Below are 12524 nucleotides of genomic sequence, written 5' to 3' on the forward strand. Positions count from 1 at the left end.
CTCAGTGGGGATTCAAAAAAAAAAAGGGGATACATTACTGGACTGACCAAGATCATCACTAATGTTGGTGGTCTTCTGAAAACGTCCAGGTGGGAGAAACAGCATCTTGGTGAACCCTTGGTATTTATCTTGATGAGTTCAGGCAGGTTCCTGGTGTGAGATAGCCTTTTGCCACCTCAACCCCACATTTAAAAAAAACAACACACGATGGCTGCTGTGAAGTTTCCTTCCCGTGAACCCGGACCAGCAGCTTCTCCCTCATCAGCCCGGATCAGGCAAATCAAAAGAACAGGAAGTGATCCGACGGTGCGGCTCTTATTAGGAGAATATTAAAACATAATCTCATTGGGTCGCCACGAGAAGACATGGTTGGATATTAAAAGTCTTATTTCACTCACCAGGGTTTTGTTTTTTTATCTGCGCTATATTGCTTCTGCGCTCACTGCTGTAAATCACGCGAGTCCAGCTTTATGAGCTGATGTGCCACCTGGGACGGAGTGATCGGGGGGAGGGATGAGGAAGTTGCCACTTGAATATGACGGATGTTTGCGTCGTCGGCGAGGAGTAAAAAAAAGGCCTGCGGCGTGGGGGAAACAACAGCTGTGTTTACAACAAACACACCCGCGAGGATACCCTCATCATCACCCTTGCCCCAAAAAACACCCAGTAGATGCAGACGGAGACGAAGCGGCGGCATCGTCCTCTGAGCGGCCGTCTGCCAATTAGCCGCGCCGCCGCTGCAGAGGTGAGATAACAATAGAAAAGCCCTTGTATCCCCCGGAGACCTCGCTAGAGGACCTTTTATCACGGTATTGATAGCTTCTACATGTCGGCGCTGCCCCGGCTCGCCTGGCATCACGCCCGCCGATCGGAAGGAGATTCGGCAGAGGAGTCGTAACTCAACGAGGAAAAAACAGCGGGACTCGGTCTGAAGGATACATGATGTAATTAAAGACACAGGGGCGAGGAATAAATATGAAATATCGTTCGGGAGATTACAGCGTTATTAAGCGAGACAACGGCAGTCAAGTGGCACCCAGTGGACTCGACGAGAGTCAACACGAATGTAAAAAGAAAAAAAGACGGCGTGCGAATCAACGACATTATTGATCATAAAATTGCTTTAAAGTCTTCAACGAAAACGGGAGACGATAGTGTTCAAGTTCATTTTGTAGCACCACACACACACACACACACAAGAGGCTATGTTCACATTTAACTCAAATTATGTTTTTTTAGTTGCTACATGTGGAAATAATTCTTGTTTGTATTTGAGAAAACAAAAGAAGTTGTGTCCTCCTGGTCCTCCATTCAAGCCCTCGAGAAATCATCAAATTCTTCCTTCGTCTTCTACTTCTGTTTTATGAAGTTCATTGTCATAGTGAAGTCTAGTAAGTATTTTGGTCTGGCTTGGAATGACAGAATTATCTGTGTATATTAAGCGTTACGATATCCAAAAGATATTTCACATTCACAGGAAATTATGTTAAAACCCCAAAAAGCAACTGGTTATTAAGATATTTACTTTTCGTTGTTCATAGATAAAGTCTTGATTTTATTTGTCGATTGTGTGTTTAAGATAATGGCTACCCCAGTTCTTTCTCCGTTGCTAGTCTTAGCTTGACCCTATATAATATATAATGATGTATATTTAGTTTATATACAGTAGTGATGGTCCGATGAAGCTTCATGAAACAGTGTCATGTTGTTTAGAGGTCAGTAGGTGGCGCCATCAGATTAAAAATGATGTTTCATTAGAACAGTTGTTCAAAACAAAGGAAAATAGTGCAGAGACCGCCATCTAGTGGACAGTGGAAAATAATGACACTGCTTCATGAAGCTTCATCAAAACATCACTACTAAATAAATATCAAATCACAACCCTTTATAATAAATCTTTAATTAATGAAAAATCAGATTATTTCCAACATCCCTTAGAACAGGAATTGATCCTATATATGCACTAGTAGTTTTCAAAATAGCTGTGCTGGACTCAGACTTCAGGTAAATGTTACCTATCACCATGATAAATCTCTATGAAGGACCATTTGAAAATGATGAATTGAGTCATTTGATTGACATTCATTCATTTAAATCATCTTCAAAACTTTTAAACTGATGAAAGTTCAGGTAAGTTTTTTTTTGTTTTTTTTTATAAAAGAATGCCTTTTAAAAATGTTACTTTGTTAGAATCTGACATTAAATGTGCACATAGCCAAAGTCACTGAAAAAACATTCACGTAGTGAAAAATACATCAAAGTGGCTGTAAAGTTAAGGTGTTAGTCGAAAAGCAGGAATGTTATCTCAGATTGTCTTCATCACCGGGAACAAACACAGTTTAACAGCAATTGTTGTTTTTTTTTCAAATTGCACTTTAGTGGTGATTTTTCAACCAGTTTTCTAAATAAATAAACTGCTCGGTAATAAAAAACAGTGGTTTCAGGTAGTGATGGTCTTGATGAAGCTTCATGAAGCAGTGTCATTAGTTTCAGAGTCCACTAGATGGCGGTCAATGCACTATTTTCCTTTGTTTTGATCTGTTCTAATGAAACATTACTTCATTTTTAAACCAATGGCTCCACCTACTGACCTCTAAACAACATGACACTGCTTCATGAAGCTTCATCAGCCCATCACTAGTTTCAGGCACTTCTTGGCTGCTGGACACGACAACTTTACACAAAGGGAATGAAAGGTTGGATGGACTCGGTGTCAGATGAGGTCGTGTTAGCGGCAGGAATCTGTTTCAAATCTCCCAACTGTCGCTGAAATACTGGTCCTCGTCTTCCTCCTCGTCGTCGTCCTCATCCACCATCTCTTCATCCATGTGGTCATCATCCTGCGATTTCTCCTCCTCCTCCCTCTTGAGCTGTGTGTGCATGTTCTCCAGGGTGATTTTCACCTGCCGGAGTTCCATTTCCAGCGACTGTGCGAAGGTGAGTTAGGGAGAAAAAAAGGAACACGGGAAGTGATTCTCACAGCGGTATTAGCATGTAAATGGAAGTCATGCAAATCTGAGGGCAGGAAAGTAACACTTGTGGCTGCTGATGGTTAACAGCGGATGACAGCCCTGATAAGATGAAGTCATCAATCTTCAATTTAGCCACCAAACAGGTTTCGAGCAGAGATCATCCTCGTATTTTCAACCCCATCTAATTCGCTATTCATGAGCTCATATCATGTGTGAAACCGAGCGGGCGGCGGCAGCAAACATTCTGGCCGTCTAAATTATTCATGAGTCGTCCATGAGACGGATTAGAAGCTGTCATCAGAGCGCGATTGTTTAACCTGCTTCCAAACTCGAATTAAACGTACGAGTGTCCGGTTTAAGTGGCAAATCAAAGCGATGGCTCGTGTGGCAGATGTGACCCGATGGCCCTTTTTTTTTGCTGAGCGAACAGACACAGATTGTTCTCATTCATAATTAAATATCCTGTTGAGAAGTTTAAAAAAAGGTCCTACACACTCTTAGGGTTCCATGACCTCCACAGTATTAAGAGTGTGCAGCATTATTTGAGTCTTACGGCTCAAAAAACATGTTTTTTGTATCCATCAGTGACGATCGATATCATGTTTTGCGTAAAATATTTTGCAGTACATTTATGCTGGGTTTGCTGTGGACTCCAAATTATCCATCTTTCTGTTGGCAAAATACCTCATGTAAATAAAGAAATGTTGAAAAAAACAAGGAAAAAATTGTTGCATTATGGTGGCTTCAAAATTACCATCTGGATCCACACATCATTTGAAGATGTGTCACTCTATTCTTCATGAAGAAAGTACCTTGAAGAGAATTGTATTATTTCCTTACGCAGTAATATTGGTTCAAACTTATCTTATTGATGTAATTTAATACCTTTTTTTCATTATTATTATTTTAAGTTTTAAAGCAGTGAAAATAGAAAAAGCTGAACCTCTTTGTTGGCAAAGAGTGATGAACGCTTCACAACTTTATTTTGTGTTTATTATTATATTTACTCAAATACAAACGTCTCTAGTTCTTTGTTTAAATATTTTCAAAAAAAAAAAAATTAAAATATTGAGATATCTTTTTTCAAGGATGGTCTGATGAAGCTTCATGAAACAGTGTCATGTTGTTTAGAGGTCAGTAGGTGGCGCCATCAGTTTAAAAATCATGTGATTTTTCATTAAAACTTTTGTTCAAAACGAAAGAAAATAGTGCAGAGACCGCCATCTAGTGGACTCTGAAAATAATGACACTGTTTCATGAAGCTTCATCAGAACATCACTATTATTTTTTTTTTTAAATAAAAGTTACTTAATATTTCATAGGCTTTTAATGGTTATTTTATTTTCATTTTTGTGCATCTTTTCTTCCTAATTGGGTAAGTTTTTTTTGTCATATTTCCCAGTATATTAGGCAGATCACTGTACACTGATGGATTGAGTTCCTGTCCAGGGTGTCCACCTCCTCTTTTGCAGATGGAAAGATGAGATGGAATCTAATTTCTGTGGACTTCTGTGTCGCACACACCGACCTGGACGACGATCCGTCACTGACAGACTGGTATTTGGGTGACACGGATGACAGAGAGCAAACCCGTTCGTCATCAAGATATATCGTTTCTTTACAAAGCCTTAGGTCATGTGACATTATTCATGATGGATGCGGTCTTTGTTCTAATCGTTTTGGGGACACAAATAAACTGATTACATCCGTCTGGGCACAAATTGCTGCGAGACCAGGACGCAACAATCGCGCGCGTGATTTGTACTGACGTTGAAACAATTACGCCGCGCAACTGAAGGGCATCGCTTTATGAGAATGGGAATAGAAACCCTTCTGAGTCGAAAGAGGTTTGATCTCTTTGTCTGTCTCTTTGCCAACTGTCATCCGCCGAAAATTCGGGGCTTTTAATTCAAATTCCGCAGCATTGTCCTGCTTGTCTTTAGTGTCCTCAAGAGCACGCGAACGCACTCGCTTCAAAGCCGTGAATGACATGCGAGGATACAAAAACAGAGAGGTGGAGAGAAGCCGGCCAATCTGTGTCTGTATCCAGCTGCCAGGCGGCATTGGTATCATGAGGGAAAGCCTGCTCTGACCCCTGACAGCATCGCGAGGGGGGGGGTGGGGTAAGAATTTGTCTAACGTGATGTGAAAACTCTACGACCACACGGAGGAAACATACGAGTAAATGATCTTAAAAATCCATCTTACTGACACTATCGTTCATTTGAGTAAAAGGTCTTCAGCTGCAGGAGACGTGACAGACAGGGTCACCAGGAGGATGGACACTAAGATATGAAGGGAAGAGTCATTACGGTGACATTCCTCTCCTCCGCCGCCGCCACTGCCCCCCCGTCCCCTCGCTGTAATCTCGCCCCTCAGTGACTGGCAGCCACATCGACGCCGCTCCCATAACCTTGTGTGGACTTTTTACCATTTAATTTTCCAGAAGGCACATCTCGGGCTGTCAGAGAAAAGAAAATCCTCTGATCCCCCTTATATTCCTATCTCCCAATCCGAAGAATGACCCCCGTAATGCCAAATAAGACGGGGTGAAGGTAAAATGTTTGCGTTAGAGAAAAGTCACGGCATCCGCGGCGGAGTGACGGACGCACCCGCGGCGTGAAATAATGAAAAAAAAGAAAAGGATATCTGTGAGGTTGTCGTCCTGTTTCTCCATCGCCGTCTTTAGATCCATTTCCAAGGTGAAGAGCCTGTCGCAGATGTGCATGCAGCGCTCCATCAGGTCGCAGGTCTCGCCGTCCTGATGAGACAACAGTCATTCAGTTGTTGATGAACTTGCTTTAGACTTGACTCTCTCTCAATTAAAATCGAAAATTCAAGATGAATGGATTTGACTTTCTCACAAGCATATAAAAAAATCTTCTTTAGCTGTTTGTCATTACAAACAAAGACTGAAAGAATTGACAATACATGTTCTTTTCTGTATTGAAAATAATAAATACAATTTTTTTTTCTTCACTTAGTCATTCCAGAACAAGCTCACTATTTGCAGATAATTTTCTAATTACTTGTGCAGTCGTTTCAGCTTGAATGTGCTCATTAGGGATTTTCTTCTTTTTTTTCTTTAATTTAGGAAAGTTTAGGGTGTAATAAATATGAAAATCATGTGCGTATTGAGCGGTGGAGTGACTTTGTGGAATAGTCTGGAGACAGAAATAAAAAAGTACAAATTACAAATATAAAAAAGTAAACATATCGTTCGTAAACAAGTATATGAAAGAGGACGTGAGAACCAGAGATTATATTAATAATGTATATTATGTTTATCATGTACCTATTTAGCATATGCTTATATATTACACTACATTATCTTATAGTGTTTATATATTAATATATATGTATTTATTTTATTGATATCTGTGTATAAATATGTTTGCAACAAACAAAAGATTAATTAAAAAAGGGTAGGAATTTTTTTAGAACTACAGGGTTTTGTTGTTTTTTTTGTTTAATTTGTGTTTTGTTATTTTGTATGTAGAAATAATTAACACGTTTTTTGTTTGAGATAAATAAGTTCATTCATTCGTTCATTATTGTTCTATAGTTGGTATAAGTAAGTGGTGAAGAAGAGAGTGCAGGGAGGGTGCAACATGGTTTCAGATAGACGAGTCAAAGATATCAATGTTGTTATTGGAAGTGACAAGATAAGAAAAGGGTACATCAGAGGGAAGACTCTGGTTTAGGGAGATCAGTTTGATGGAAGAAGAAGAAGAAGAAGAAGGAAGAAGAAAAAGGCCTAAAATACATGATGATAAAACAGACACTGCTGCTTTAATCTGGGGTTATATGATCATAAATTCTTCTTCCATCTCTTGCTAAAGGTTTTCTGGGTCACACCGGGATAATGGGAAGAAACTGGAGGAGGACGTGGAGAAGAGGAACGACGAAGGAGCAAAGTTCACTGGGGCAGAACGTCCAGAGTGGTGCTGCTCATGATTAGAGCGGACCCCGTGTGAAGACCCCGTGTCCTAGTTTGAACTGCACATACATGTTCCCTGACTCAGTTGTTTGGAGCAGACAGACCAAATGCTGCCAGTGTTCAAGGAGAAAGACAACACAATCTGAGTCATGGCTGCAGGTAGGAAAGATCAACTCCCCGGAGCTCGGAGGTGTCACAACAATCAAGATCACGGGTGACGTAACTCCTTCGCTCTCCTCAGAAATGCACAACAACCGGCCAGAGGCACGAGGATGTCTGTAGGTCATCCTTGATGCTATTAAGGGAAATCAGCTACAGGTGCCAGGAGGAGAGAAGGAACAAAAAAAAAAGGGTAAAGACGACATGACTCGGTTCGGCGGGAGACAATTTAGCGAGCAAACAATCCGTCCTCCGGCGTCACCTTGCGCGACGCTCGGATCCATGTTCTCGGATAACAAGAGAGAAGCCGGTGAACCTATAGAATTACTGCGCTGTTTGTTGTCGGGCTGTCAAGGGTAGGAGCCTCTTCAGCAGATAAGAGCCCGGTGTTTGTGGAGCTGATTGATTCTCTACTTTGAAGCCCACAGTGAGCTTTCATGAAGTCGATACGGCCGCGGGAGGCGAGAAACAATCGTGGAGTGAAGCCATGACGACCGTTCTATATTTAATTGTAGCCTGTCCAACCTGAATCGACGGCAGGAAGTTTTCCTCTTTCGCCACGAATGACTTCAGAGAAGAAAAAAAATGTCATTGTCTTTATAGCACGACCAAGGCGTAACCGAGCGGAGATAATGGGCCGGATTTATACACGCATGTAAACATGGTCGTGTTCCATTATTATTTATAATAAGGCTGCACGTAATTGTGTGGCTTTCCCATGAGCGTTGTTAGGGCAACACAACCTAGCAATATCAAAACGGATGCTAATGGCTACGATTGCCGCGAACAGAATTAAAAAGATTAAGAAGTGAAATTGAAAAAGATTTCGGGTTTTTATTAAAGCCCCGATCGGCATCCAGAACTAATAAAGTTGTCGATAATATGCTTTAATTAGCTCTTATTACAATTGGAAGCTACTGTAGCAGCTTGAATCATTCCTTCATTATCTTCTTCCCTTCAGAGGTTATCTCCCTGGGACCCCCCCGAACAGACAGACAGACACCTGTAATTTAGCTTTTTCAATTCAATTGACATGGATGGAAGGTTATTGAACTTCCGAGTCATCACACAAGAGCGATGGAAAGTACCGCTGTGATGAAAACAAAGGTGAGCAGGAAGTTAATGGACTATTCTCGGAGGGCGACACGCTGCCCTTTAACAGCACCGCTGACTAAGAAGAAACAACATTAAAGCATCATTTTCATGTCCGATCAACTTACTCATCTCACAGCGGATATTTATCCTATAACATCAGTTTGTTCACATTATTCTCCAGTGTATTTCTACACTACTTTGTATAAATATAGCTTTTAAAATGTAAATATTGGTGCATATTTTCCCTCAAATAAATGTGTTTCTTTCTCTTTTGCTTAAGCCAAAACGTGTTAGTAACTATCAATGCCACAGCCCTCACCTAGAGTCAAGATCCTGGGTACAATTGGCCGAAATTAGTTTTCTCCGCAGGCTGGAGAAACTTTACTCGTGAGTAGCACGACCATCTGGTTCATCTTAAACTGAGTCTGTTGAGATTGACTGTGCGTCTGTTTGGGTTATCAAGTGTATCATGATACATTGTCTTTATTTTTGGAAGGCCACTAGATAGCACCGAAAACTATACCATGTTTCATTGGATTAGTAGATTATAACCAAAGATTATAAACCAGAGAGCACCATTTAGTGGTGTCTCAAAATGAAGACAGTGTATTGTGATACTATAATCATGATGCAGTACATTTTTAAAAGGCCACTAGATGGTACTTTAAATTAGAAAATTATACCAGGTTTCGTTGAAACAGTGGATTAGAGCCAAAGATTATAAAGCAGAGAGCTCATTGTATCATGATACAGTGATGGCACTACATGGCTGTTTCATGAGGCGTCATCAACCCATCTCTACTTCCTGGATCCCTCACTGTTGGGATGTTTAGGACAAATCCCACTAAAGAAATCTGAACGATGACAAACCCCAGACAGGCTTAACAGTGTGAGAAAAGTTGTGTGATGTATTTTGTATCATCATTCACCACCAACTTTTCGTCGTAGTACCAGAGGCGATCTGGTTGGTCAATAAGTATTGAATGCTGTTTGTAATAACTGTATCTATTTAAAGTACATGGGCTACATTAACTTGGCGGGATGGATTCCGCCTCCAGGCCTTGGGTATGACACACGCACTAGCGCATATAAATGTTAACGAATCAACACCTTCACTTAATAAGGACGATAATCCCGGGCCAGGCTATTTTCACATAGCCCAGGAAGTGTTGCTGGTGTCTGAGGGAGTCTTCAAAATATATCTGGAAGCTGTTACAGAGCGAACCTTTGTCCTTATAAGAACCGTTGTCCCACAACACAACGTCAACACAACGCATCCTCCTGCCAGCAGACGGGGTCGAGCGAGTGCGTCGGGGATGTGTTTTGCTTAAGGTAACACTGTGTGTAGTGACAACAGTCGCGGCCCCTTATTCCCTGAAAAACTCTGCATAATGTGAGATCTTATCAACGCGCCGCTGAAACCGGTTTAGACAGTTAGACGAGAAGCAGATGAATGTTTTCTGGAACGTAACAAAATATTAAGACGTTAGAGTTGCTATGGAACCTGTGGGGGGGAGCGACAAACATTGTCTTTAGGGTAAGCTTGAGGATACATGTCACTTTAAAATGGATTAATTGTGTTTTCATCTCGGCATCAAGATGGAAATATATTGAGCGCTGTGACAGGACATGAGTATTTGTTTAAAAAAAATACTTAAATAAGTCTATATTTTGTGTTTGTTTGTAGCAGAAGTTATCAGTCTCTTAGTTCCTGCCTGAAGCCTTTCTTTGTTGAAACACATTGCAAGTATATGTGTCAAGGTTAAGGCTGCTAGCCTAGCAGTGTCTGCTAAAAACAAGCTTCCAAAATAGCCTTGTTTACATTTTCAACAATTGCTGACGTGAAGCTTCAATGCAAGATTGACGTTACAGACGACCAGTGTCACGTTCCCCTTCCTGGGGCTTTTAGTTTGTATAGTCTTTTCCTCGCTTCCTGTTTTTTCGTTGCTGTCTTGACAGTCGGTGAGTGCGATGCTTGGCAAGATTCACGGCTGTCGACTATCAGGCCAATCAGTGCTGCTTCATAAAAAGTCTGCTCCTGACCTGAACCATCGTGTGGATGTTTTGTATGTTACATTGTGTTTATTTTGGTCCTTTATTAAACTGTCTATTGCAAACCTCTGCCTGTTAATTCATTGCGTGTTAATTCATTACAACCACAGAGATATTTGGAGGTTTTAAGTACTTCATATTAGCAGCTAGCCTATCAATGGCCAACAACCTCGAAATATAGAGTTGTTTAAATTGTATTTGGGAATATTCCTCATGTCAAATCTTCAATACAAGATGGACATCACAGACAAGTAGTATGGAGGACGATGAACCTGAGCTCCAGTCTTTACGTTAAAAAAGACGATTAACCTGGAAATAATCCCAATTCTTAGACGACATGAGGGTCAGTAGAAAATGAGTGACGTTTGAACTATCAAGCTAAAGATTTATCAGATTTATTCGAGCGGTACGAGTTGAGAAACTCATTGTTTCAACATAGTACTACATACTTAAGAAGTAGTTTCATCTTAACACATTACTTAAAACAACCTATTTACCTTTAAGCTGCAACGGATACACAATTCGAACGAGTAATTCGGACCCATTGGGCAAATAATGAGCTTGTTCTTGAATGATTAAGTGAAGAAAAAACCTTGAGAGGATAAAGGGACAATTAAAGAAGAGATTAGCACGCCGATAAAAACCCTCAGCCGATCACTCTGCTCTGTGACGGAAGCTTGGCAGCGGTTAAGTGGGAGTCATTTACTTTAAGTCATTACGGCGAGAGAGGTCAGGCTCCCTTGAAAGATTAGCTTTACTTAAGGATTCTGTCCGACGACAGCGTTTTTTAGAACCTGATATATATATGTGACTAAGTGCACTTTTCGAACGACTCGGACAAGTGAAGATATGAGATTGGGATTGTGTAGTTAGGACAAATATTTAACCAGGTAATTTAACCTTCGTCTTGAAGAAATTACGGATTGAGATCCGGCAACACCTCCCTCGACAAACACCGGCAGCGTTTACACTGCACAGCTACCTGTTGTCAGACGGTGCAACTGTACGATTGTCCTGGCTTTGAACGTGCACCAACTTTCCTCATAGGTCGTATCGAAAGTAAACTTCTGATGAGTGACTTCTGACAAAACAAATTTCAAAAGGAGCGGCAACGCTACCGACCTCCTGGTGGTTCTCCTCCACGCAGAACAAAAACTCCTCCAGCTTCTGCAATAAAGAAGAGAGACATTAGTAATGGGGGGGCGGGAGAGGCAAAGCCATAAACCTGCTCATGAATTATTGAAAATGCAATTATGTCGGCAGTGTACTGTACGTGTGCCGCATCATCTTAATGAGCGGAGGTTGTAATTATTCATCCCCCCCAAAAACTGACAAGGAGAAAAATAGATTAGCCGGCTCGTCTGTACGGCGCGTCCCATTGTTAGTTCTCGCTGTGTAATTGGGGATTCTTGATTAAGGACGGAGTTAATTAATATACCTTTAGGCTAACATAATATTTGTGGCGCCGGAGTGCAACAAATAAAGATGCCAGTTCAAACATAGTTCTTATCTGAAATGGGAAAAGTTAATATCTCAGGGCTAATGTGGATGAAATTTCCTCGAACAACATGAGTGCACTCAACCTCTTTTTTTATTTTTTTAAAATCAGATATTAGATCATGTTAAAGCCGGCGTTTTTATTGCTGAAATCTCATCGCCGGTGCGGCGACGTGTAATCTTCCAAATGCAGCTTATGTGCTCCTTCCCACGGACAAATCCTTAATTCTGCTGTCAGTAAGTCCTACACATGTCTAATGCAATTGGAATCACTGTGTAAGCTTTTTTTCAAAATAGACAATACTCGTCCTGTTTATTTGGGGGAAAGTACAAAGATCAAAGACCAGGATCAGAACGAAAATAAACAAGTTAATTTCTCATGGGTTGCTTATTACTGTCTGAAAGGTTTTTTGTTGGAATCAAAACAACTTGATTTTCTCCATAGTCATACTTGCCAAAATGTTGGTTTTATTTCTGGGTTGATCCGTAAAAATAATGAAGTTGGGGACCCCCCAGTCCTACAGGACCCTTTTCAACTGAGAACCATGGGCACCATTTAGAGAAGCGCATCCTTATTTTGGCTTCAAGATGTTGCAGCTACTTGCTAAATTCAAACCAAGCTAATTTTTCGACAAACATTTCAAGTATAGTATTTAAGAAGTATTACAATGTATATGGAATCAAGAAATCTTGTCTGAGTATGTTGATATATGGATACCGGGCTTTGGACCGCCACTCAAAGGCCCCAAAACAAATGTGTTTATGGTATCCATTGTGTTGACTCCTAAGGTGAACGACCTTCCTGGCTT

General features: G+C 40.8%; 1 protein-coding gene across 1 annotated transcript in view; it reads right to left on the bottom strand.

Moving 5' to 3' along the window:
• Positions 1-938: 938 nt before the first annotated feature.
• The window catches only part of disc1 (DISC1 scaffold protein), a 50664-nt gene continuing 39078 nt past the window's right edge, over positions 939-12524 (bottom strand). The window contains exons 12-14 of the mRNA XM_087802767.1: positions 11341-11385; positions 5621-5733; positions 939-2928 (exon numbers count right to left, since the gene is read on the bottom strand). Coding sequence (XP_087658893.1) covers positions 2748-2928; positions 5621-5733; positions 11341-11385 — 339 coding nt within the window. The 3' untranslated portion in view covers positions 939-2747. The remainder of the gene's footprint in view (positions 2929-5620; positions 5734-11340; positions 11386-12524) is intronic.

Source organism: Callionymus lyra, chromosome 11, assembly GCF_982586985.1.
Source record: "Callionymus lyra chromosome 11, fCalLyr1.hap1.1, whole genome shotgun sequence".
Classification (NCBI taxonomy): Eukaryota; Metazoa; Chordata; class Actinopteri; order Syngnathiformes; family Callionymidae; genus Callionymus; species Callionymus lyra.